The following is a 24,461-nucleotide window of genomic DNA, read 5'->3' as shown; positions in this document are numbered from 1 at the left end:
AACCCGATTTCGAAAATCAGAAAAATTTCAAATAATTTTCTAAAATTTAAATAAAATTAAAACATTCATATTTACTTAAAAATAATAAATTTAAAAATTAAGGGTGTTACATTAAATATCAACCATAATAATTAAATAAAAAATGATATATCATAAAATAAACTTGCAATTATAATTTTATGATCTTAATCCCAATGCATGGAATACATTTGTTTCTTGGAATTGATTACAAAGGAGACCACACTCCAATGATTTTTTTTTTTATTTTTAATTTTGTTTTAATCAACATCACCACCTAATTGCTAATTCCCAATGTTCCAAAATCAAATCATTTTCCCTGGAAAAGAAGAGGAAGAGGGAGATAGCTCATGATCTCTTTTTTTTTTTGTGAAAGCAAAGCATTTCCTAGAGTAAAAAACCCAACCCAAATATTTGCGTATCCTATACGTCACCGTATAGCAAAATAATAGAGACAAGAAGATACATTGAACTAATTTGCCAAAAAAAGGAGGGAGAAGGGTGGGGGCTTGGTACGTACGTCTTTAGCGAGCGATTTGGCCATAAAAGAGGGGGAAAGGGGGTGACCCATTGGGACCGCTGACATGAGCCGCCCAACTGCGATTCCCTTCTTTAATAATTAATTCTATCACTCAATAAAATCTTCTCCTGAGGTTTTCGTTCTCCATTTATTCACTCGGTCCATCCTTCGCCATGGATATTTTCCTCTAATATTTGATTTTTCTGTTTGTTTCTTATCAAAGAATTTAATAACGAGGGCCGACCAAGGTTTCATTTCGGGTGAATCAGTGCTTTCTCGCCGCGTTTCTTGACGGGTGAGTTTCTTGTGCACTGGGATCTTTTCATTTTGCTTTAATTTATAGTTTGATATTCGAATTTTGTGTTCGATAGAGTAGGTTGTTTTGTGGTGTTGGATGAGGGGAAACCCTAGTTTTGATTGGTAAATTTATTTAGGCATCGGGTGTTTGATCGCTGCATTTGGCGGATATGGAAGTACCCTTTTCTGGATCTAAGGTTTTGTGTTTGCGGTGGTAATTAGGAATTAAGTTCTTGGGTGAAATTATGTTTGCTTTTACCTTGGTTGAGATTCTTGGCTTTCAGTTTTTAGGGTCTTCATTTTTCAATATTGGTGCGAATTATTTGAGCTGATGAATTCATCGTTTAATCACTGTGATTTATAAAGTTTGTATTGGGATCGTGAATTTGAGGCAGGCATGTATAAGCTTATCCCCCCCTCTCCCCCCTCCTTTTTTTTTTTTCTGGACTAGAACTTTGTGGATTCTCATTCTGCGGTGCTGTGTATGTTGGTATGTCCCACGGAAAACATACTTCGAGTTGTAAATTGAATATTATATATTTATCTAATTACATTTTAGTGGAAAATGTTTATAGTTTGGTTGATGGATGTTAGTCTTGCAAAATTAGCTTGACTGGAACCAGGTTTTTGATAATTGGTGGCATAACTGTTGCTGCTTCTCATCGACCTTTTACATTGTTGCACCTTAAGTTTGACATGTTTTGGGTTATAAATAAGCCAAACAAATCACTGTGAGTTAGTTAACTGAAGCGTCCTGTTGTCTATTGTGTGTGTGAATCTGAGTTAAATTGTTTGGGTTGTTGATCTCTTGAATTTACAGGAGGTGAGGTGAGGATGTCAACCCCAGCAAGGAAGAGACTGATGAGGGATTTTAAGAGGTTGCAACAAGATCCTCCTGCAGGGATTAGTGGTGCTCCTCAAGACAACAATATTGTGCTGTGGAATGCTGTTATATTTGGGTATGTCAAGAGAAGAAATGATTTCTGATTAGCTTTTTACTTTTCCATTGATCTAAACGATTTTGGATAATTGTACAATTAAGTTGCTTATGCCCTTTGTCATATTGCAGGCCTGATGACACCCCATGGGATGGAGGTAAAATCAACTCTTCTATATAATCTGACTTGAAGGGGACATTTTTGTATTTGCAGCCTATTTTCATGTTTTATTTGGGAAATGTTGAGTGATGTGGGTTGCATCTTGATGATATCATTGTCTTGCCTATGTTCAACCCTCAACACATATTGTCTCATGGCAACCCAAAACACATAATGTGCTATTTGTTAGTTATTGCTAGCACATGTTTTAAAAAGTTTTGCTAATGGTCAGTTGTGCTTTTGTTTATTTTATTTTATTTGTTTCTGTATTGTTTACCGTTGTCTCAGGTTATAAAATTGATTTTTCTAATTTAGATGCTATTATGCCCATGATCTATTCGGAGATTATTGTTGTTGAATTTATGATTTAGTATCTAGTATCTAGACAGTTAGTTGCTTTAGGTTTTTCTTTCTATCTTTTTGCCATATTCTTAGCTTGTTTTTCTACTTTACATTCAAGGATTTTGCTAGATGCTAAACCATCATGTCATGTATGTGCTGGATGGTAACTTATTGCCCTTTGATCTTACTTACACCATTAGACTGGGTATCTCCTTCAGTTGTTCTCTAGGTTTTGATCCCTGCATTAGACTGCTTATTGTCCCTTAATTTTATAATACATAGATATTCACTTGGACCAAGATCAGGAAAATTAGTTGTGCTATTTCACCATCATTCTTTACTTATCTAAGCTTCACTTTTGCAACCTGCATTCAGCTACGACCGACATACCCCCAGTGTTTACCGCCAACATAATCTAATTACTGGTTGGTGGTTACATTCATTTAGTGATTCAAATAAATACCAATTTAACTTAGGTGCAGTAGTGTCCATCAACCTCTTATTAAGATGCAGATTTAATAATATTGATGTTCCTTACTTGTTCTAATTTGTTAGAGTGATATATTTGATACTTGATTTCCGCTTCTTTGATGCAGCTCACTGAGATCTGTTAGCAATTTTAATTTGAGAGCAGTCTTTGCTTGATGCTTAGTAACTTTAAGATTTGATAAAGTGTCATTGTGTTAAAGTTGGAAATTATCTTTCATGGTGATATTGTCATGAGGCATTTTTAATTTCATAAATGGTTCTTATATGTCTAGAAAACTCATATCTTTATGTCTTCAAGTTGTTCAGGTACATTTAAATTGACACTTCAGTTTACCGAAGATTATCCGAATAAGCCCCCAACAGTTCGTTTTGTTTCTAGAATGTTCCATCCAAATAGTAAGTTGGACGCAAGCAGAACTTTCTCCCATCTTTTAACATCCCAATTTCCAATAATGATTCATTTAATTTGGATGAGTGAGAACTGCATGCATATCCCTGAAAAATGCTGATATTTTGTCTATTTACATACTTTCTTTTGGGCTTGTTTCACCTCTCTGATCTTTTGTCAATGTGTGAGTGTCCATGAGCAATTGAAGTTGTCTAGGCATATATTTTACGTTTACAGGTGGGGTTGTCTGGGCATACATGTTATGTTTATTTATATTTTTACGTCTTATTTTGTTTTCTATTTTCAAAATAGAAAAAGTTCTATATCAAGTGGCAACTTTAAGGGTGCGTTTTGATTGAGGTTAAAAGGGGTTAACAGTTACCCCTTAACTGTTAATCCCCTTTAACCATGTTTGGTTGCTTTGAATCTTTGGGGTTTAATGGTTAACTCCTAAACCTCGTTCTAGATTAAAAGGGGTGAAAGAGTGGTGGTTGAGAAAAATTTATTTATTTAACTGTGTTAGCATTTTGTCACAATTAAAATTAATAATAGAATATTAGAATAATAAAATAATAGAAAAATATTTATTAATAAAATAACTATTTAGTTAAATAAAATATATTAAACATAAATATAATTAAAAACAAAAGTCAATTATATATAATTGTTACCAGTTGCCTTAATTGTTTATAATTACTAATTACTTGCATAATGCATATCTATAATATGGGATATGAGAGATTTGTTTCATGTTAGTCATTGGTTTTTGGTTCTAAGTTCTTCAATTGGCCTTTTTCTTCAGTTTATGCGGATGGAAGCATTTGTTTGGACATCCTACAAAATCAGTGGAGTCCTATTTATGATGTGGCAGCCATACTCACATCAATCCAGGTAATAAATTATATCTAAATAATTGTTTTGTAGTAATTCAATGATCCACTGAATGCAAGTAATAATGAGGACAGATTTCAAAAGAATTTTCTTCAATACAAGTATATTATCTTCCAAACATCAAGTCACAATTTAGAGCTCTACGCCCCTTACCTGATAAAAGTATAGTCAAAGTTTTTCTTTTCTTCTCAATCATTACTGTTGCACCAAGTCGTGTGTTGGCGTCTCTCACTTGGATGTGCTGTTAGTTTTTTTTTTCATCCTTGTGTTTTACTATTTATCAAAGTATAGGCACACAAATTTTCTGACTATTTGAAGGTAATTAATTGAATGATTATTGTTTTATTGTAGTCATTGCTCTGTGACCCAAATCCAAACTCCCCTGCAAATTCAGAAGCTGCACGGATGTTTAGTGAGAACAAGCGCGAATATAATAGGAGAGTACGGGAAATTGTTGAGCAGAGTTGGACTGCTGACTAGTTCTCCTAGTTTGGCAGAAGAACTTGAAAATTGTCCCCTGCGTTATTTAAATAACATTGAACTTGAATTTGTGGTTGTCTATACCCGTTGTTATATGGTTGCTACTAGGCTTATAAGGATGGATGTTTGGCCGTTCTATTGCAATGTTTCTTGTACTTGCTTATGTTGCCTCTCTGTTTGCAGTTTACGTTTTGAAAAGAGAAGAGAGGACATAATTTTCTTTTCATTGTTTCTCTGCTTCCTCCGAAACAGAGTCTAACTAGCCTAGCAGGGACAATGTTTGCATGTCTTTTTGGCTAAAGAAGATGGAAAGAAAGGTTCAAGGAACAAAATGGAATTCATGAATTTAAACAGTTTAAGAGAGATTCACCATCGCTTTTGATGGGCACCTGCAACTTGTGTACCTTGTTATGAATTTTCAGCAAGTATATTTAGTTGAATGAATTTTTAAACCTCTTTTTAATTAAAAAAAAAAGACTATAATTTTGCTATCAATGTAATTAAAGTATGTACGGTGGGAAAACTTTTGAAAGCATTTAACCTTTTGAATATAATATCTCTAGTTAAGACTATTTGTAGTCAATTCGTTAGCTGAAAAGTAAATCCTAATTAGCATAAACAAAAAAAATTAAACCGAAAAACCAAACCATTCGCGGTAGAAGTTTATGATGGATTTGGCAAAGTCTATGAATTTAGCATAAATCTCTCATTTGGTTGGCAAAAAATAAATTATAATCCATTAATTTTTTATGAATTCTTTTTATATTTCAAAAATACCCACGACGTGAATATTTCAAATAATCTTAGTCCATTTCATTTTAATTTTTTAGTAGTAAGTTACTTGTTTTATAGATATTATAATATAAAATAATCATTCATCTCATAAAATTAATTATTAACAAACTTAAAAATGGCAACCAATCATGTGCAAGACAAACTATCACACGACTGCTCAACTAAGGAAAATTTGGAATTCATCAAAATTCCTAGGAAGATTCTCCTAACCAACGAATTTGATGCAAAAGAGTTTGGGGGGAAAAAAACGTAAAATACAGCTTAGGCACTATTCTTGCAGGCATCCTTGCGATGTTCACTACCTGCTCCATTCATAGTCCCCCCCATACCTTGGACTTGCATTGTTCACACGGCTATGGTCATCTGGTTTGATAGAATTTGCGAAGGCATGCCAACCTAGCAGGTATGGTAAGATATACTACAGAAATAACAAGATCAATGGGTTAGAAAAAGCAACTCACATACCAACTAGAGATGAATCCATTGGTATTAATATCAGCCAGTAATTGCAGTTGGGGGGGTTATAGGTTCAAAACCCAAACAATTAAAAAAATGATACAAAAGAAACAAGATTTCTCCAATCAATAAAAGAAAACAAGGTTTAAGAAACCATGCTAAAAGCAATACATCATGTACACTAAATACTGAGTTTACCATCGCCATATTGGTGCTAGATGATGATTATTTAGGTCCTTTTCACTTATGGAAAATTATGGTACTTTTTTGAAAGAGTTCTCTAAGAAAACTGAAAAACAGAATTTCATGTTTATATATACTGGTTTTTCAAATAGATGATGCTTGACTCTATTTTGAAAGACCAATGTAACAACAAACTTGATTTTTTTAATAACCAACTATCCATGTATTCTTTTTCATTTTGCATGTTATCTGTTTAATTCATTTACTACTACAGAGATTAGCGACAATGATGCAACTTAAATGACACAGCTAATTCTCACCATGATCATTGCATTGCAGTTTAACATAGGCAAGAAGTCGTTACCAGATCTCTTTTTGCAATTGCAGGGTGCATGAGTGTGACAGAAAAAGATACATACATACATACACACAGACGTATATATATACATATATATAAAAAGAGAGCCAGAGTTGTAACTTACGTTAAAAGCTGAGGTGAGGACGGTGTATTCTGCCCTTGTAATGGGAATGTAAATGCTTTCATCCATATTCAGAAGTTTGTTTTGAACACCTTCATGAATGCCGCCACAAAAAGCACATACAGAACACAGTTAGACAAACAAGATAGTTTTCCCTTCAAATTTTAAATCAGCCACTTATAACATACTCAATTACCATTTGCAAAAATGGGATTCTTCAATCCTTAGTACTAAAAAAGGTTTTGTTTGTGCATCAGCTTTCTCTTCTCTCTTAATTAAATTTCTTGCACTTTCTTTTCTTTCTTAATAGAACTACTTCAATTCAAATTAAAAAATTTAATGAATTTGGATTTAAGAAGCACTCAAACATGATTACCATTGTCAAAACATTAAGATAGATAAATAAATCAAAGTAAATAGACTCCTACAACTTTACTCCAGTTTCAACTAACATACACTAAATATTACAAAAAACTTAAGAAGTTTGAATTTTATAATGGAAATAAACAGGCAAACTCTTATTTGAATAAGGATGTTACTTCACCCTAATATTGTACTCAGATACTTTAAAATCCCAATATTTCAAGACACCAAATTCTAAATTGCTGAATCACATTCACAAATGGCATCCAAATAAAAAAATATTTGGCATTCACTCTCAAGAATTTAGAGAAAAGAAGGTTACTGAGGTTAAAGAAGTGGCCAGAACCATCTGGGAGTGGCTCTACCTTCAACACCTTCCTGATCTTGCCTTCTTCACTGCAAAATTCCAACAATGTTGTTAGAATTCATATACTCATTGAAACACAATATTAGTAGGTGACAAATACATCCTAGAATTCTCATATGAAACACAATAGCAATAGAGGAGATGAGAACCATGTCGATTTTCTCTGTGGCTATGACTACAAGTAGGAATTGAATTTGTACTGAAAAGTATTAGTGCCTTCAAAGGCCAAATAAATGCATGATAGATGTGTCGGCTGGTCTGTTGTTGACAGGTCAGAAAAATCCACAAGTTGAGTTGATGGCTCAATACCATTATGCTATAAATGAATGACAATTGCATTTACAGATAGCAGTGGCAACTCCTTGTCAGTACACAAGCAAATGCAATGGAAGAGGAGTTGATAAGCAACTTCAAAAGGTTATGTCCAACCTCCAAGTTGAAATTTACTAATTTAGCTCATAAAAATTGGATAATACCTTTTTCCCTTATTAGGATCATGGAAAAATTCACACGAATCTCTAGCACCAAGGCTGATTAGAGTCCCAATTTCTGTCACTGATAATGAGAACACCTAAAGTCGTGAAATATCAAACACAAAGTTATTCAAACAGAAATTGAAGGAAAATTGTTAGCATGTCGAAAGTTAAGAAAACTATTTTATCATATTTCTATGGTGAAAGATCTTATACTAAACTTTTCATAAAAACATTTCAAGTTTGAACTGGACCCTGCACAAGTGAAATTAGTCTAACTTTAAACCTGATAGGAAATTCAATGTAGAAAATAAATCATTCAGAGGTATTTGGACCACAATGAGTGGTCAAATATGAAAGGTAACCACACACACACAGATATATATATATATATATATATATATATATATATAGAGAGAGAGAGAGAGAGAGAGAGAGAGAGAGAGAGAGAGAGGATTTATTTCATAAAAAATATTCTTTTGAAAAACAAAATCTAAAGAGATTTCTAGACTTCTAGTTTACATCAGTAACATAATCTATCAATAAAAAAATTGGCTCCAAATGTTTTCTTGAAGATGTGTAATCTATATACAGTCATCCATGCTTTTTCCTAAAATTTGGAGTTTAAAAACTTAAACAAACACCTAACAAAAAACCAGATATGATAATGCATTGTTCTCTCTCCTATCTACAACCACTGCAAGAGTGTGTGAATAAAAAAGAAGGCAATTTCCTGCTATAGTCCATCAATCGGCTTTCCCACAAAATCTACTGGATTTTATCATCTATGTTACCTGCTTTCTGCTCCAGTCATACTGGCGTACACCAGCTGCAGGCGCAAATTGTAACAGAACAAAACCTTCCTTGGCTAGTTTAAATGCCCCAGACTGCACAAGATACCAAAGTATCACTTACAGTACATAAAACTGCTTCACCACTAGAATGAGTAAAAGATTAGATTATTGAACATACATCTAATGCCGCGAACTCCGGTGCTCGAGGTTCCACAGTAAGAGCAGCCTTCCCTTTGTATATTGAATGGCCAACAAAAACCCTAGGCGGCAATTCTCCAACTATACAATAAAAAAACAACCCAATAACTACATTTTCAGACAAGAAAAAAAAAAAAAATCTCCTTATCCCATCCAAAGTTCCAAAGCGACCTACAAAATAAGAAGGTGAGAAGAGTGAATTACCTCCTGCAGATGCCGACGGCGAATGCGGAACATAAGATGTATCGGTGGTGGAAGAAGAACGGGAAGAGTTGAACCTCTGCTGCTCATAGAACTCCGACTGACGGCCCTTCACAGCGAGCTTACTCTTTGTGGTGTCAGAGGTTTTGGTTGGAGAAAGAGTATAGATTTTGGGGTTAAATGCAGTTGGCCGAAAGGATTGGTGAAAGGGTACTGATTGACGACTGAATAGTTTAGGGTTTTGTGTACTGAGTTGGGGAGATAGCAAGTGTAGCTGCACCATTTTTGCTCTCTCTGTCCCGTTTCGTGCCAGAGGTGGACTATGATTTTTATAGACCCTCAAAACGCAGTGTTTAGGTTCGCTTTAGTAAAACCCGCCTTCCTTGTGAGACCCGACCCACTCTCCATGTAACTAAACTACTGTTTGATTGACACCTGCAATTTGTTTCGTGGCTTATCTAGGACCACATGTCCTATGCAACGGTAGCAGGCAAGGGGTCTGGCTCTCTGTTCCTCAAGCTACTGCCAAGTGCAACAACAGTACGCAGGCTTCATCTTACTTCTTTCACCTCCATTTTGCAAATATATTTTTCACGCCATTATCTTTCAGATTTTTGCAGATTTCTCCCTGCACTGCGAATTCTTCAACGTTAATACAACACTCAGATGTCCTCAATCTGTAGCTCGCTTGGTTTTCTGGTTCCTCAATTGAGGCACAGGAGGAACACCCGCTTCTTGATTTTATTTCACTCCAAGAGATATATTAGCTTCGTCTCGCCTGTAATTTACTGCTCAAACAATGACTCCATTTCCAAACAAAGCCAGGCACTCTCTCTCTCTCTCTCTCTCCTTCGTATGCAGATATTTATGAAAACTTTTATTTTTTAATATATTTTTTTTTCATATGGTAATAGGGTTATGATCCTTCAGAAGAGTTACTGGGACTTGAGGCTGATCTCAAGCCAAGGTTGATGCTTTCTCAGTTCCTATAATTCTCTTTCTCTCTTGTTTTCTTGGTTAATTGCTCTGTTGTTTTGATAGAGCAAGATTAGCCGTTTCTTTGAGTATTGAGACCTTGGGGATGTGACATCTAATGCCCACAAATTCAATTTCAGGAATTCTATCTATGGTGCATCTAAACCAAGATCTTGGTTTGGTCCAAATGGTCAGTATATTAGAGAGCTTCCTTGCCCTAGTTGCAGGGGGAGAGGTTATACTCCATGTACAGAGTGTGGAATCGAAAGATCAAGATTAGATTGTTCTCAATGTAATGGAAAGGTACGTGCTTCTCATCCTCATTTAAAAATTCAGCGACATTACCCAATTCTCTATGCCTATGGTTCTGTAGTAAATCATCCTCTTTTACAGAAACGTCGGGAATCGTTTTCTGCTACTGCTTCCCACAAAAAAGAATGTTGTTAATTCCTAGTTTCTTTTGGAAGACTTTCTTCTAGTTTACACCATACCCTCTCTGCCTCTACTTTCTTGCAAGTACCATTGCTCCCTTCATCTAGTCAAGTAGGGAACCAAACGCTTATATCATATAGTGCAAATGCTAAATATATGGTCAAAATAGGCTGATGTAAGGATTCTTGGTTCCTAACCTGAGTGAATGCATCACCTATACAGATGAAAGTCACAAGCAGGATAGGGATCTCGTACTAACTTCACTAGAATTTATCTAGCCAAAGTATCACAGAACTGGAACGCTAATAGTTCTGAATTCAGTTGTAAGTTACAAGAATTTTCTAGATGATACCACATGCTCACAGCTTTCATATTAATGCTTTGACAGTGCCTCGTGCCAGGCACCATTCAAATAAGTTCAATTAATATCCTTTTCCTTTCTTTTTGGAATGCACATGGAATTGGATGAATTTGGCTTACTATTTCTGTGCCTTTCTCGTTTTTTTCCTTGGGGATTTGGTTCCCTTCATTAACTGCCTATGGGATCTTCGATGCATGACGTCTTACTGATTATTTTGTCTGGTTGTAAATTAAAACGACATATATCTTCACTATATAAGGCATAATTTTTTTTTCCTTTTATTTTCACTTATTTGATTGTTACCAATCACAACAGGGTATAATGACTTGCCGTCAGTGTTTGGGTGATTGTGTCATATGGGAAGAGTCAATTGATGAGCAACCATGGGAGAAAGCTCGCTCAATGTAACTCCTCAACATCTGCTCATGACTCGCATATTTCTTGGTTTGCCAAATTCACATCTTTCTTCCTTTTTGCTTTTACCTGTTGTCAGTAACTATATAAAAGCTGATAGTCTTTTTAAGCATACATATGTTAAACAAGCCAACTGTAGGGCATTCACCGAAAGTGACCCGCCATGCCGGCGTCCAGGTGTGGTGTTAAGTGAGAAAGGGTTCCCACATCATGGACGGGTGTGGGTAAAGAAGTTAGTCCATAGGACAGATAGTAGAACAAATAGTGGAACAGAACACAAGATAGACATAGAAAACAATAGAAGCTATCATAGAAGGAGACCAATTAGGAAGGAGCAGGATAGGAGGAGGATCAGGGTTGGTACTTGGAATGTTGGATCACTTACAGGAAAATTAATGGAGCTTGTGGATACCTTGGAAAGGAGAAGGGTGAATATTGCTTGCATTCAGGAGACTAAATGGGTAGGAGAGAAAAGTAAGGAAGTGGGTAATTCAGGGTATAAACTGTGGTTTGCCGGAAATGAGAGAAACAAGAACGGAGTGGGTATAATCATAGACAGAACATTGAAAGACGCAGTAGTAGCTGTGAAAAGAGTAGGAGATAGAATTATACTAGTAAAGCTAGTACTAGAAGGAGAAACAATAAATATAGTTAGTGCTTATGTCCCACAAATAGGACTAGACAGTGAGAGTAAACAAAGGTTTTGGGAAGATATGGATGATTTAATGCAAAGCATACCGAATGAAGAGAATGTTTTCATTGGTGGAGATTTGAATGGACATGTAAGAAGTGATAGGCAAAGTTATGAGAATGTTCATGGAGGTTTTGGTTTTGGCAGTTGAAATGAGGAGGGAAAAAACATCCGGGATTTTGCTATGGTATACGACCTAATACTAGCAAATACCTACTTTATAAAAAGAGAGTTACATTTAGTGACTTTCAAAAGTGGGCAACATAGAAGCCAAATCGACTTCCTCTTAACCAGGAAGACAAATAGAGATCTATGCAAGGATTGCAAGGTCATTCCAGGAGAGGCTTTAACAAGTCAACATAGGTTGGTGGTCTTGGATGTCAAGTTTAGGAACAATTCAAGTAAGGTCAGAAGAAATAGTATAGCTCGAACAAAGTGGTGGGAGTTCAAATGAGTAAAGCAAGTGAAGTTCAAAAATGAGCTTCTCGAGTCCGAAGTATGGAAGCTAGATATGGAGGCCAATGATATGTGGATACAGATGGCATCAAAGATTAGAAAAGTAGCTAGAAAAGTACTTGGAGAGTCTAAAGGACATGGACCACCCTCAAAAGAGAGATGGTGGTGGAATGAGGAAGTACAAAAGGCAGTGAAGAGAAAAAGGGAATGATATAAGAAATTACCTAAATGTGATAATAATGAGGCATATGAACAGTACAAGATAGCAAAGAAAGAGGCAAAAAAGGCAGTTAGTTAAGTAAGAGCACAGGCCTTTGAAAACTTATATGAGAAACTTGGAACTAAAGAAGGGGAGAAAGATATTTATAGATTAGCAAGGAGTAGAGAAAGGAAATGTCAAGATCTCAATCAAGTTAGGTGCATTAAGTATAAAGAAGGAAAAGTGTTGGTGAAAGATGAGGACATTAAAGAAAGATGGAGAAATTATTTTAATGATCTCTTTAATAATAGTCAAAATGGAAATAGCGTGAATATAGATTATAGAACAATAGAAAAGAATGTAAATTATACTAGAATGATTAGATCTTTAGAAGTAAAGGAAGCACTTAAGAGAATGAAAGTGGGTAAAGCCTGTGGACCCGATGAAATACCAATTGAAGTGTGGAAGTATTTGGGAGATATGGGAGTGGCATGGTTAACTAAATTATTTAATAAGATTCTAAACTCAAAGAAAATGCCTGATGAATGGAGGAAGAGTATTTTAGTACCTATTTTTTAAAATAAGGGAGACATACAGAGTTGCTCAAACTATAGGGGAATTAAACTCATGAGCCATACTATGAAGTTGTGGGAGAGAGTTGTGGAGTATCGACTACGTCATGATACTTCTATCTCTCTCCATCAATTTGGTTTCATGTCGGGTCGTTCAACTATAGAAGCGATCTTTCTCATTAGAAGCTTGATGGAGAAATATAGAGATGTGAAGAAAGATCTACACATGGTTTTTATTGATTTGGAGAAGGCTTATGATAGTGTTCCAAGAGAGGTCTTATGGAATGTGTTAGAACAAAAGAGGGTATCTATTAGGTACATACAAGTATTGAAAGATATGTATGAAGGAGCAACTACTATTGTGCGCACAGTGAGAGGGGACACAAGAGATTTTTCGATCTCAATTGGATTACACCAAGGATCAGCCATAAGCCCTTACCTTTTTACATTAGTTTTAGATGAACTGACGAAACATATACAAGAGAGTATTCCTTGGTGCATGATGTTTGTGGATGATATTGTTCTGATAGATGAGACACGAGAAGGAGTCAATAGGAAGCTAGAACTTTGGAGAAGTACTCTAGAGTCAAAGGGTTTTAAGTTAAGTAGAACGAAGACAGAATACATGCATTGCAAGTTCAGTGAAGGCCAAACTGGTGATAGGGAAGGAGTTAGTTTGAATGGAGTGGTACTGTTCCAAAGCAATCACTTTAAATATCTAGGCTCAGTCCTTCAAGTAGATGGGGGATGTGAGGAGGATGTTAGTCATAGGATTAAAGCCGGATGGTTGAAGTGGAGACGTGTCACGGGAGTTTTATGTGATCGTAAGATTCTCAATAAATTAAAAGGAAAATTTTATCGTACAGCCATAAAACCGGCTATGTTATGTGGTAGTGAGTGTTGGGCACTGAAAGAGTCGTATGCATCTAAGTTAAGAGTTGTAGAGATGAGAATGTTAAGGTGGATAAGTGGCCATACTAGACTAGATAAAGTCCGTAATGAAAGTATTAGAGAAAAAGTAGGAGTGGTGCCAATTGAAGATAAGTTGAGAGAAGGGAGATTAAGGTGGTTTGGTCGTGTGAAGCGTAGACATACGGAGGCTCCAGTTAGACAAGTAGAGCACATTAGGTTAGAGGATAGAAAGAAAAAAATGGGTAGACCTAAATTGACTTGGAGGAGAGTAGTACAACATAACTTAGAAGTATTACACATTTCTGAGGATTTAACCCAAAATCGTTTAGAGTGGAAAAAGCGAATCCATATAGCCGACTCCAAATTTTTGGGATAAAGGCATAGTTGAGTTGAATTAGTATGTTTTTTGCAGTAATATGTGGTAATGTAGAGGTGCTATATAAATATGAGTGGACCACTGTGATGTGACGAATCAGGTTTTTTATGTTGATTTGTCAATATTTTAACCAGTAAAGGATCTCAACTAATGATAAGAAGCTCTCTTGTTACCTACTCCTCAAGCTACTGTGAACTAAATACATTTTCTTGAATTGTATGCTGGACTTACTTGATGTGCTTAGCAGTTTTAAATAGTTTTCAGATTTTGGTTTGCCTTAGTTGTTTTCAAATCTGGGTCAATTGATGACAAGGCATGATCCTGAATTCTGATCCTCTTTTCCTCTTTGTCTTTTCAGTTCTCCGCTCAAAGTGAAGGATGATGATGAAGTAGACAATTTAGAAATAAAGCTGGAAATGAAGAAAAAATCTAAGCGTGTGTACCAATCACCACCTCCTGAAGTTGGACAGAAGATCAGTCGATCACTAAAAGTTGGTAGCTTCAACCTTACCAAGACATGTTCCATATAAAAGCTAAAATGCATCAGATGCATATTTGTCATTTTTCTTGTTTTGTTAGAAGCAATCTAAACTATAAATGGGGATGTGCAATCTCATTCATGATTTGTCTTGTAGTGCATTAGCAAATAAAGTTAAATTAGATGTCATGGATGCTCATCAATTGAGCAGTTGCCTGAATGTTGTATTGCTATATTCCTGTTCCTGTCCCTTCTCTGCTTGTGTCAATTTCTTTACCTAATTGGGTATATAGAAAAGAAAGAGTTGGTCTGAAACCTTAAGCTTGTCACCCTGCAACTATTGTGTCCTCAAATAACATGCATAAATATTGGAGGGACTATATATTAATTAGGGGCATTGAAGAAGTTACAGAAAATCAATTGGTATGCAAGTGATAAGTGATTGTGTTTACTTCTTAATACTGCACATATGGAGGTTGTGTATTACTTCAATAATGAGTGACCTGAAGACCTGCTTTTAAATATTGCATACATTCAAGTATTTATCCTTCATCTTCTGACAATTGATGTGATTATCTACAAACTCTGAGGCTTTTGTTATCATTTGTGATAGTCCTGGCTGGTTCTTGTACTCATAGGGAGTTCTGAATTGGCCAGATCGTGATTTTAATCTTCTTTGTTTAGTTGGATGATTACAGAGTCTCAATGCCAAAACTGGACTATTTAGTAAAAGAATGAAGATTATCCATCGCAATCCTAAGCTTCATGCACAAAGGGTGGCTGCAATTAAGGTCTACAATTTAATATTTTTTTAGTTATTTTTTATTTTATATTTTCCATTCAAGCATTGGCCCTATGTTCATCTGTTTAACATTATAGAACATCAAATTATGTCATGAATATCGACGTTTTATTTCTATTGATTACTGTAGGCCTTAGTCTGTAACAATGAACGAAGTCCAAAGCCATTGCTTATAATTTTGTCACATTATAGCTGCATATTGTTGGGTCTTGATATCAGATGATAGCTTTTTAACGAAGAAATGAAATAAAAAAGATCTTGACTATGTGCCTAAGGACCAGATAACTAAATATTCACATTTTTTTACTGTTTTATATTGTAGTTGGTATTATTGGTTCCTCAACACAAACAAAATAACTAAGACCACAGGAGCCATGTGCCTCAAAGGTGGTAAAGACTAGATATAAAATGAAATTGAGAATGTATAGATTTGGTCTCATGCTGAAAAAATAAAGATATTAAGGTTAGGATTGCATTTACATTATGTGCAGACATATGAAATATCTATGTTTACCATTTTATTTTTGTATGTTGCATTTTTTATTCATATCAGGTAAAAATCAGAACTGTTAGATCACCCTGCTTGGAATCCCTTTATGTGGCTAGCACATAGCTATGTTTTCTTATTGAAGTTCCTATAGGCAGGTGCGTGTAAAGAAACCGACAAACCGATCAACCTGAATAAATCCAAACCAAAATTAGTGATTTTATATGTTTAAATATTAGTTATGGTTTGAAAATAATTATAAACCAAATTTTTCATTTGGGTTTCGGGTTGACATAATAAAAATCAAACTCAAACCAAAAAAAAAAAAAATATATATATATATATAAAGAGAAATACGCAAATAATTTTATTTTACTTTTTATTCTTATTTATTTTTACTAAATAGTACATCTTAAATTAATATTTTGTTTTTCAATTAATGCATGATAATATGTATATGAAAAAGGTTCAACAAGAATTGAATTATAAAAATCAAGAAAGCATTAAAATAAGTAAAAACTGCTCAAACCAAACCCAACTTGCTTATTGTAAAAACCGAATATATGTGATTTTGTAATTTAATTTGTTGATTTCGCTTTGAATACTATCAAAACCAACTTTTTCGGTTTGATTTGGCAAAATACATCGAATCCGTCCAAACCAATCCATGTGCACCCCTTGCTATAGTAGAAGGAAAACATAGGGAACAACTAGTTGATTATTAAGATGCATGGGAAGTTTACAGCATGATTTCATGATCTGGGAGGAGCAAGTATTGAAATATTAAATTTTCAACTTAATTAAAATATAATGGGTTTTTGCTTATCATACACTTTATAATGCAATGCAGAAGGCCAAAGGGACTGCTGCAGCAAGGAAACATACTTCTGAAACTTTGAAAGCTTTCTTTAGTGATCCAGAAAATCGACGCAAGAGGAGCATTGCTATGAAAGGTTATGATTCAAACAACAAAAAACTTTTGGCTATGATTTCAATTATTTAGCACTTATCTGTTGTGCACATTTCGAGGATTGAACCCAAAATGTTTAGAATATAGAAAGATAATCCATATAATTGATCCCAAATTCTTGGGATAAAGACTTAGCTGAATTGAATTGAGTAGCACTTATCTGTTGCCATTATCCAGAACTATACCTGTAATTGCATAATCCAATTTATGATGTTTTATGAAATTGATGAAAGCAATAATATCCCCTTGTTGGATTTGATGAAAACCTGTAGTGTGAAAAATTGTAACCAAGAACAGTTTAGATATTACTTCTATTTAGTAACTGCATTGCTGATGATTTAATCATTAAGTTTTCCTCACTGACAATTATTTGATTGTTTAACTGTCATTTTGATTTGCGTACAAACGGTGCAAATCTGACTACAAGAGTGTAAGTTTTTTTTTCTGTTTCAGAACTAATGTCCTTAGGAATCGGGAACTAAATTATGATCAGTCTCCTGCATGTTCTTTGGAGTGACATGAATACTTTGCATTTCTTTTTGTAGGTTTATGCATTGACCCTTTTCTTCTCATGATTCAGGAGCGAAATTTTACTGCAGACACTGCGGACGAGAAGGACATCGAAAACACTACTGTCCAGAACTTAGGGATAGCTTGACAGACTGGCAGTTTCGATGCCGATTGTGTGGGGAAAAGGGCCATAACAGAAGAACATGCCTGAAGTCGAGGACAAGTAATCATAAAGGTACAGTTAGAAGGCATCACAGCTGCAAAATTTGTCATCAAAGTGGCCATAATCGAAGGACTTGCCCCAAACTGACGGGGAAAAAATCAGGCTGCACTGATGCAAAGAAAGATTTTGTGCTAGCTGGACGTAGAGCATACACCTGCCGTTTTTGTCGAGAAAAAGGACACAACATGAGGACCTGTCCTAATGGAAATAGAGATCCTGCAACGATTAATCCTGGATATAAAGAGGACGCCAACGGCCTGTCTGTGGGCTAATGCGTCTTCATTGAACTTACAGGCCGTAGGTTTTCTTTTCTTTTTTTTTTTTTTTTTCCTTATTGTCTGCAGCTTCTGTACCTCAAAGAAATTATTGTTCATGATGGCTTTATTGTATGTAGTACTTGATTTTAGCTACCGTTAAATTTCTAGTTTTTTTTTTTTTTTTTTTTAAGCAATATGCTTGGCGGCCAAAAAAAGATGGTATCCTCAAAAGCATTAGCAGAGAATGAAGAACCCATGTATTCTTAATTTGGATGTTTGATTTTTATTAATTTTTCAAAATTAACTTTTTTTTTTGTACTTTTGTTTTGTGCATAAGACATCTTATGTGAAACAACAATACTTTCACTTAATATATATATATATATATATATATATATATATATATATATACTTTTATGTTTATTTAACTACATTTTGCTATCAATAAGTTTATTAATAAATTAATAAAAATTCTATGTATGACGTTTTTTCATCTTTTATTAACTCAAGTTTGAGCCCGTGATGGAATTTAAGAGGATTTTAGTGTCTTGATTAGATAGGATATTTTTTTTGGTTCAATTGGAATCAGAGCCACGTAACGGTCCGTGCGATCTCGGGTTCTAGTCTAACCCCTGCATAAAAAATAGCTTTGCGTTAAGAGTAGGCCTGGTGAACCCAAAGTCTGCGCAAGTGGAGTTGTGGTGAGTTTGGGCCCATGAATGGGACTTAAAAGGATTTCGATTTCTTAACTGGAAAGGATATCCTTTTCAGTTATCAAAAGTTTTTTTGCAAGCCTTAATTTAAAAAAAAAATTCAAAATTATCGTTTGCAAGCTTTAATAAAAATATTTCCAAAACTTTTTGCAAGTAAAATTTATAAAAAAAATTTAAAGCAATTTGTGTTTATTTTATTTTTTTTATTTCTTTTAATTAGACTTAATTAAAATGTGATTGAGTTAATTAGGTCGAAACGTTTGATAGATAATCTGAATAGTAGGGTGTAATTGCGCAAACATAAAAACACATAGTTTAATAGATAATTTTTTAATTGGGGATAATTTCAAAAATTTTAACGGTTCATATTTTTTTTTTATTTTTCCTAATAATAAATTATTAAATATGTTTGATATACTAAAAAATAGTTTACTAAGTTTTTAAAAAATATGTATTTTTAATTATAAAGAATAAAATTTATATTATAATAAATTAAAGTATATATACAGAATATATTAAATAATTTTCCTAAATATTTATGAGTAAAGAGATATATAACAATAAATAATTTGTAATGTTTTATAATTTGTGAAGTTGTTAGATAGATTTTGGTTTAACTACTTATTTTTAATATTTTTATTAAAAATATATTTTTAATTTATAAATTAATTTAAAAATAAATAATTATTTATTTATTAAAATTATTTAAAATTAATTTTTAAATAATTTAAATTTTTTTATTAAAAGATGTCAAACTATTCATTCCGGGAGTTTTTTTCTCCACCCGACTGTAAACATAATAAATCTAATCCATCAAACATGCATATCATTATAATCAAATAAATACTGTAAATAAGATTACACAAATATCGATAAACAACTGAAGAGAAAAGCGAGTTAACCACAATAAAATCAAATATCAATTTTAACCATAATCTCTATAACTATCTAAAACTAATAGTGAAATGCAATATCAATAACATTTTCACATCATAACATCAAAAGGTAATTTGGAGCACTCGTAGCATCAATCATAACATAAGAACTCCTTTGACTTTAATAAACAATAAAAGGTCCGAGGTCGTGAAGAACTCAAGCGTGACTACCCCCTCGGAGGATCGGGTGGAAGAACTCAAGCAGTGACTACCCGTCCTATCCATAGTCCACACCACATCACGACGCCAAACACACGCACACTGCTCCAAATTACGTTTAACTACATAAATATATACATATAAGTGATGCATGGGCATGCTTGAACATATAATAATAGTGAAATTACAATTAAAATTAATATTTGACAATTTTATTACAATCATTTAATAAATTTGACTCAATACAAACAAAGAAAAAACCAAACCCTAGTCGTCGTAAAAAAAAAAAAAGAGTCTCCCTATACCTAGGACCCTACCAACTTGCAAAAGGGCTCAAAACACACTTCTATATTCACAATCCATGTGTCCACAACTCATTCACATCACACCCCTCCGGGCCCACCAAATCAATCATCCATCACAATATGTAAAATTTCAATTTAGTCCTTATAATTGATCATTTTTGCAAAGCTGCTCAAATAAGCTCTAAAAATTATAAAAATGTTTTATGGATTTAAGCACTAGAAAATTAAAAAAAAGTTCGGGTTTACTTTTGCGATCGATTTTTGGAACGAATTTTTTTCAGAGGTGCTGTTCGGGAAAAATTCACAATCGGGACAACCGCCGAATTTTTCCGATGAGGAGGATACCTACAAGCCCAATAATAATATATAAAAAAAATTCGTCCTCGAATTTTACACAATAAAGTACATGATTACACATTGAAGAAATAAGGTGTACTTGCATGTGTCCATTTTCGACTCAGTGCACTCTTTCTGTTTTGATCTTAGTTGTCTCACTTGGTAGTCCACTATGCTACAAGGTTGCCCTTCAAATGTCAAGTTCTCCTTGGTCAATATACCGAGGTGCCAACTTGCCCTTCTTTCCAAATCTCTTCATTGGAGAAACCTCGAGAATACATATCGCCCACCGCAAACCATGTGTGTCTGCCCCCGAGGGGTGGAAAGCGTCTGAAAGTTCAGCTGTGTGCCAAGTGCCTCCTGCAACTTTCTCCAAACAAAATCGATAGAAATCATTTCCGGATAGGAGTTGCAACTTCCCCGACGTCTCTCGCTCTGCAACTCACAGACGGTCTGCAGTATTCAAACTTCACCTTCGACAAGTCAAGCACTTGGACACAAAGTCTGCTATGTCTCTCTTCATGCCATTCCACCAATAGCTATCTTTCACATCATGGTACATCTTGGTGGAACCAGGTGGACATTGTATAGTGTGCCTCTGCAAGATTTCATCTCCGAGATTGTCCACATCGGGCACATACATCCTAGAACCTTACACTAGGGCACCATCATTGGCAAATCCAAACTCACCACCTTCACTCTTTGTACTCTTTCTATGATCTTCATTAATTGTTGGTCTCGTGTTGGGAAACTCTAACTCTATCTCGCAAGTCCCCCTCATGAAAAATGAGCCAACAAGACCGATCTAGGATTAAACCTTGATCCATTAACTCATGTACTTCGAAATCAACGTCTCTCTCTCTTCTTGAAAATGCGCCAAGCGCGAGAAAATTAAAGCATCTGCTACTACATTGGCCTTGGATGGTGCAATCATAGTTTTCGAAGCTCCATCCATCTCGTTTAAATCCCTCTGTTGGAAGATGTACTTCAAACTCTTATGGTCTGTGTATATCACTTCACCATACAAGTAGTGTCTCCATTTTTAGTGCAAAGACTGCCATTTCCAAATCATGGGTGGGATAGTTCTGCTCATGCCTCTTCGGTGCCTTGAAGCATAAGCCACTACTTTTCCATGCATCAAAACACACGTAGTGTTAACCACGGGCGATGGTTAGACACTCCTTATCCTCATCATTATAAGCGACTCTATCTAGCTCTCTTTCCTTTGCATCTTATCCACTTCCCTTTTCCTATTTTTGATATTGTTGGTATCTTTTCAACTTATTCCTTAATTTTAGTCATATCTCATCCTTACACCTTTTCCTTCAAAGATGTCTATCCCATCATCAACTTTAACTTTTTTTATTTCTTAGTCTTATCTTGATTACTAGTTTCATTACTGAGAGAATTCTAACCCTATGATTTACTCCTACAAGCACATTCTTCACCTTATGTAACACTTATAATTACACATATAAAATTTTTCTTGTATCCACTTTTTTCTAACTTAACTATCAACATTATCATTCCAAATTGCTTATCCTAGATGAATATGAGCCCCATAAACTATAAGTTCCATCAAAACTAACACTACTGTAGGAAATATGTGTCATGCCTTAATTCCAAACAAGATACTTCACGTGTTCATTCTCCTTAATATAATCATATACTTTCTAAACTTCAACCTCAAATTACCCATCAATTTCATCTATTGAAACTCATCCATAAATAGTACTTCATCTAGCTCATAGTTTAAAGCCTTAGTAGCTAACTCAATTTAACTCATGTCATTACTCTGATCGTCCTTTCATACTTAACACTAGGTATGCATTGTATATGAATTGGTGCCTATCAAAATCTCAAATAACTAGGTCTCCTTGCCACTTATATAAAACGCTGGAATCAAAAACACGAGCTAAACTTGAAAAGAAAGAAAATATCCTTTATATTCAACTACGCCCGATTGTCCATATAATAATGTTTAACCTATGTTTCTTAGTCTTTCTCTTCAAATTTCATCATCTCTCTACCTATAAGGTATCATCTGCATGAACCCTTTTTTGTACCATCGTCCTTCACGACATAATATTTTATAATTTATTAACTTTACTTATACTCGACCTATAATTCATATCTATCATCGTTTATATTGTGCCCTTAACCCTTGTTGAATCCTGAAAGATTTCTCTCACTAATAGATTCTTTCAACACTAATTCCACCCTTATTTATGGTCATTAATTTGATCCTTAAACTTTCTAGTGATTTATTACCATCCATACTTGTCACTTTTTATTCTACCGTGATTACATTGATCACACTAAAAATGTTTGCCGACATTCATAATGAACCTCTAACTACCTTCTCACTATCTCAAAAGTCTAACCTAAAACCTATGTGTCATTATCTATCATTCTTTTCCTCTCATCATACCTATTTGATCCCTAGAGTGACTTTTATTCAACACCTATTTAGGTAGTCCCAAATACCATCGCACACCTTCTAACATTTACTCATTATTATTGTATTCCATACCTCCATCACTTTTCTCACTAATGTGGTCCCATTTTGGATTTTCCATCCTTGTCATTCTCTATCCTATATCTTAACTTTGTTCCTTTTATTAAGGTTGTCCTTTCATTTATTTCCTTTGTCTTACCCAAAATAGAACTTGACTATTCTATCGGTTCCATTCTTCTTCCTAACATTAACTATATCTTTGAGTCTCTATCGCGTTATCATGTCTGTTGCTACAGATTTGGTCCTTTGACCACTCTAGCTAGTACTCCCACGGCACTTAGATTATATTGCATCTGTAATCAATTATCCCAATTTTCATTCTACACTTTCTCGATTTATCTTCGCTAATTTATTACTCTTAACACTATTATAATTAGATTATACTTGAACAATATGAAGTCATGATTTCTATTCTTATCCTTTAGCTTACATAATAATTTTATTTATTATTATTTTTATTATTATTATTATTTTCCATGTTTACTCAATTCCAAAACTTAAGATTTGGGCATCCAATTCAAAGGATTTACATCCATCGTGATCGATTATATATGATTCCTATAATGGAACTTGTATCCTCTCCGGGAGCCAACTACTCTCTACCACTATTTTGTGGGTCACCATTATTAGTAATAACTTTGTCCCTTTCGACACGAAAGATAGGACTATACGGTACTACATTTACCACCTTGCCCAAAACCATGTCAAACTAATGTCTCTCTTATCATATCATAGCTCAGAAATCATATATTCATAGTTAGATAGTAGGGTTGTACTTTATTCCATCTTGATACACACAAGGTATACTATTCTCACTAAGCTCTAAGCAAAATGTTTGTCATTGCGCAAAAACCATCCAAAATTCAATACCGAAGACTAGAACGTCTCACTCTAAAGGTGACACCTATACTTTGCAACTCTTCCTGTAACTCTAGCTCATGGATATTCTAGCTCTAGATCTCTAACCAGAGTTCCCTCCGCATTGCATTCTTCAAACCAAAGGAGTGCTGCAACATCCTCATCATAAGCAGGGGGAAGTACGCGACTCTACACAATAATCTAGAATATTGTATAGTTACTACGATCGTCTGGCGGACTAGGTCTCTTAATCTCTTATCTCTCTTGAATCTTCTATTATCATAAACTTAGTATCCTCATCCTTATCTTTTCAAGACTCACTTTTATGTACTGTTGCCTTGCAAAAATGAGCACACCATTTAAACCCATCTTGTGAAAATATAGTATTTATTAGATGCGTGTTTCCAACGTAGACCTCAATAAGTTTGCTAAATCTATTTCATGTTAAAATCATGACACTAATCGAGGTAATCTTATATTTCCGAGGTATAACGTAGAATCTAGAAACAATAGTAGACTCTTCCCAACACTTAGATAATTTTGGGCGGGACTACACTAGGACACAGGCGACCTAAAGCCCAGGCCCGTAGTAAGCCTTAACTATTCATTTACCCAACTCTAAGGCCCATTTGGGCCCAATATCAAGAAAACAAGGATTGATTCGGCCATAAAATGGACTTTCCGGAGTTTT

The 24,461-nt window shown here is 34.6% G+C and overlaps 3 protein-coding genes across 4 annotated transcripts; 2 read left to right on the top strand and 1 right to left on the bottom strand.

The window, feature by feature from the left end:
* The first annotated feature begins 623 nt into the window (after positions 1-623).
* Positions 624-4,685, top strand: LOC110653554 (ubiquitin-conjugating enzyme E2 2). The gene is made up of 6 exons (XM_021809251.2): positions 624-833; positions 1,656-1,794; positions 1,905-1,930; positions 3,070-3,159; positions 3,954-4,042; positions 4,394-4,685. The coding sequence occupies exons 2-6, from the start codon at positions 1,670-1,672 to the stop codon at positions 4,520-4,522; spliced, it is 459 nt and encodes a 152-aa protein (XP_021664943.2). The 5' UTR covers positions 624-833; positions 1,656-1,669; the 3' UTR covers positions 4,523-4,685.
* A 794-nt stretch (positions 4,686-5,479) lies between these two features.
* Positions 5,480-9,431, bottom strand: LOC110653553 (single-stranded DNA-binding protein WHY1, chloroplastic). Its single transcript, XM_021809249.2, has 8 exons — positions 9,427-9,431; positions 8,835-9,193; positions 8,611-8,711; positions 8,433-8,525; positions 7,642-7,736; positions 7,121-7,194; positions 6,439-6,527; positions 5,480-5,735 (listed from the first exon to the last, which is right to left on the bottom strand). The coding sequence occupies exons 1-8, from the start codon at positions 9,429-9,431 to the stop codon at positions 5,616-5,618; spliced, it is 936 nt and encodes a 311-aa protein (XP_021664941.2). The 3' UTR covers positions 5,480-5,615.
* Positions 9,314-18,264, top strand: LOC110653552 (uncharacterized). Of its 2 annotated transcripts, none has more exons than XM_021809247.2 (9): positions 9,314-9,371; positions 9,442-9,656; positions 9,746-9,798; positions 9,947-10,109; positions 10,915-11,003; positions 14,578-14,710; positions 15,396-15,488; positions 16,837-16,939; positions 17,537-18,264. In XM_021809247.2, exons 2-9 carry the CDS (start codon positions 9,498-9,500, stop codon positions 17,959-17,961), a joined length of 1,218 nt encoding a protein of 405 aa, XP_021664939.2. In that variant the 5' UTR covers positions 9,314-9,371; positions 9,442-9,497; the 3' UTR covers positions 17,962-18,264. The 2 variants fall into 2 exon arrangements, with proteins under 2 accessions (XP_021664939.2, XP_058008831.1); XM_058152848.1 differs by lacking the exon at positions 9,314-9,371 and having other exon boundaries at positions 9,378-9,656; positions 17,537-17,986; positions 18,138-18,264.
* The last annotated feature ends 6,197 nt before the right edge of the window (positions 18,265-24,461 follow it).

The sequence above is a fragment of the Hevea brasiliensis genome, chromosome 9 (genome assembly GCF_030052815.1).
Source record: "Hevea brasiliensis isolate MT/VB/25A 57/8 chromosome 9, ASM3005281v1, whole genome shotgun sequence".
NCBI classification, from domain to species: Eukaryota; Viridiplantae; Streptophyta; class Magnoliopsida; order Malpighiales; family Euphorbiaceae; genus Hevea; species Hevea brasiliensis.
The sequence above is the reverse complement of the archived record's forward strand: the minus strand, read 5'-3'. Positions and strand labels throughout refer to the sequence as shown.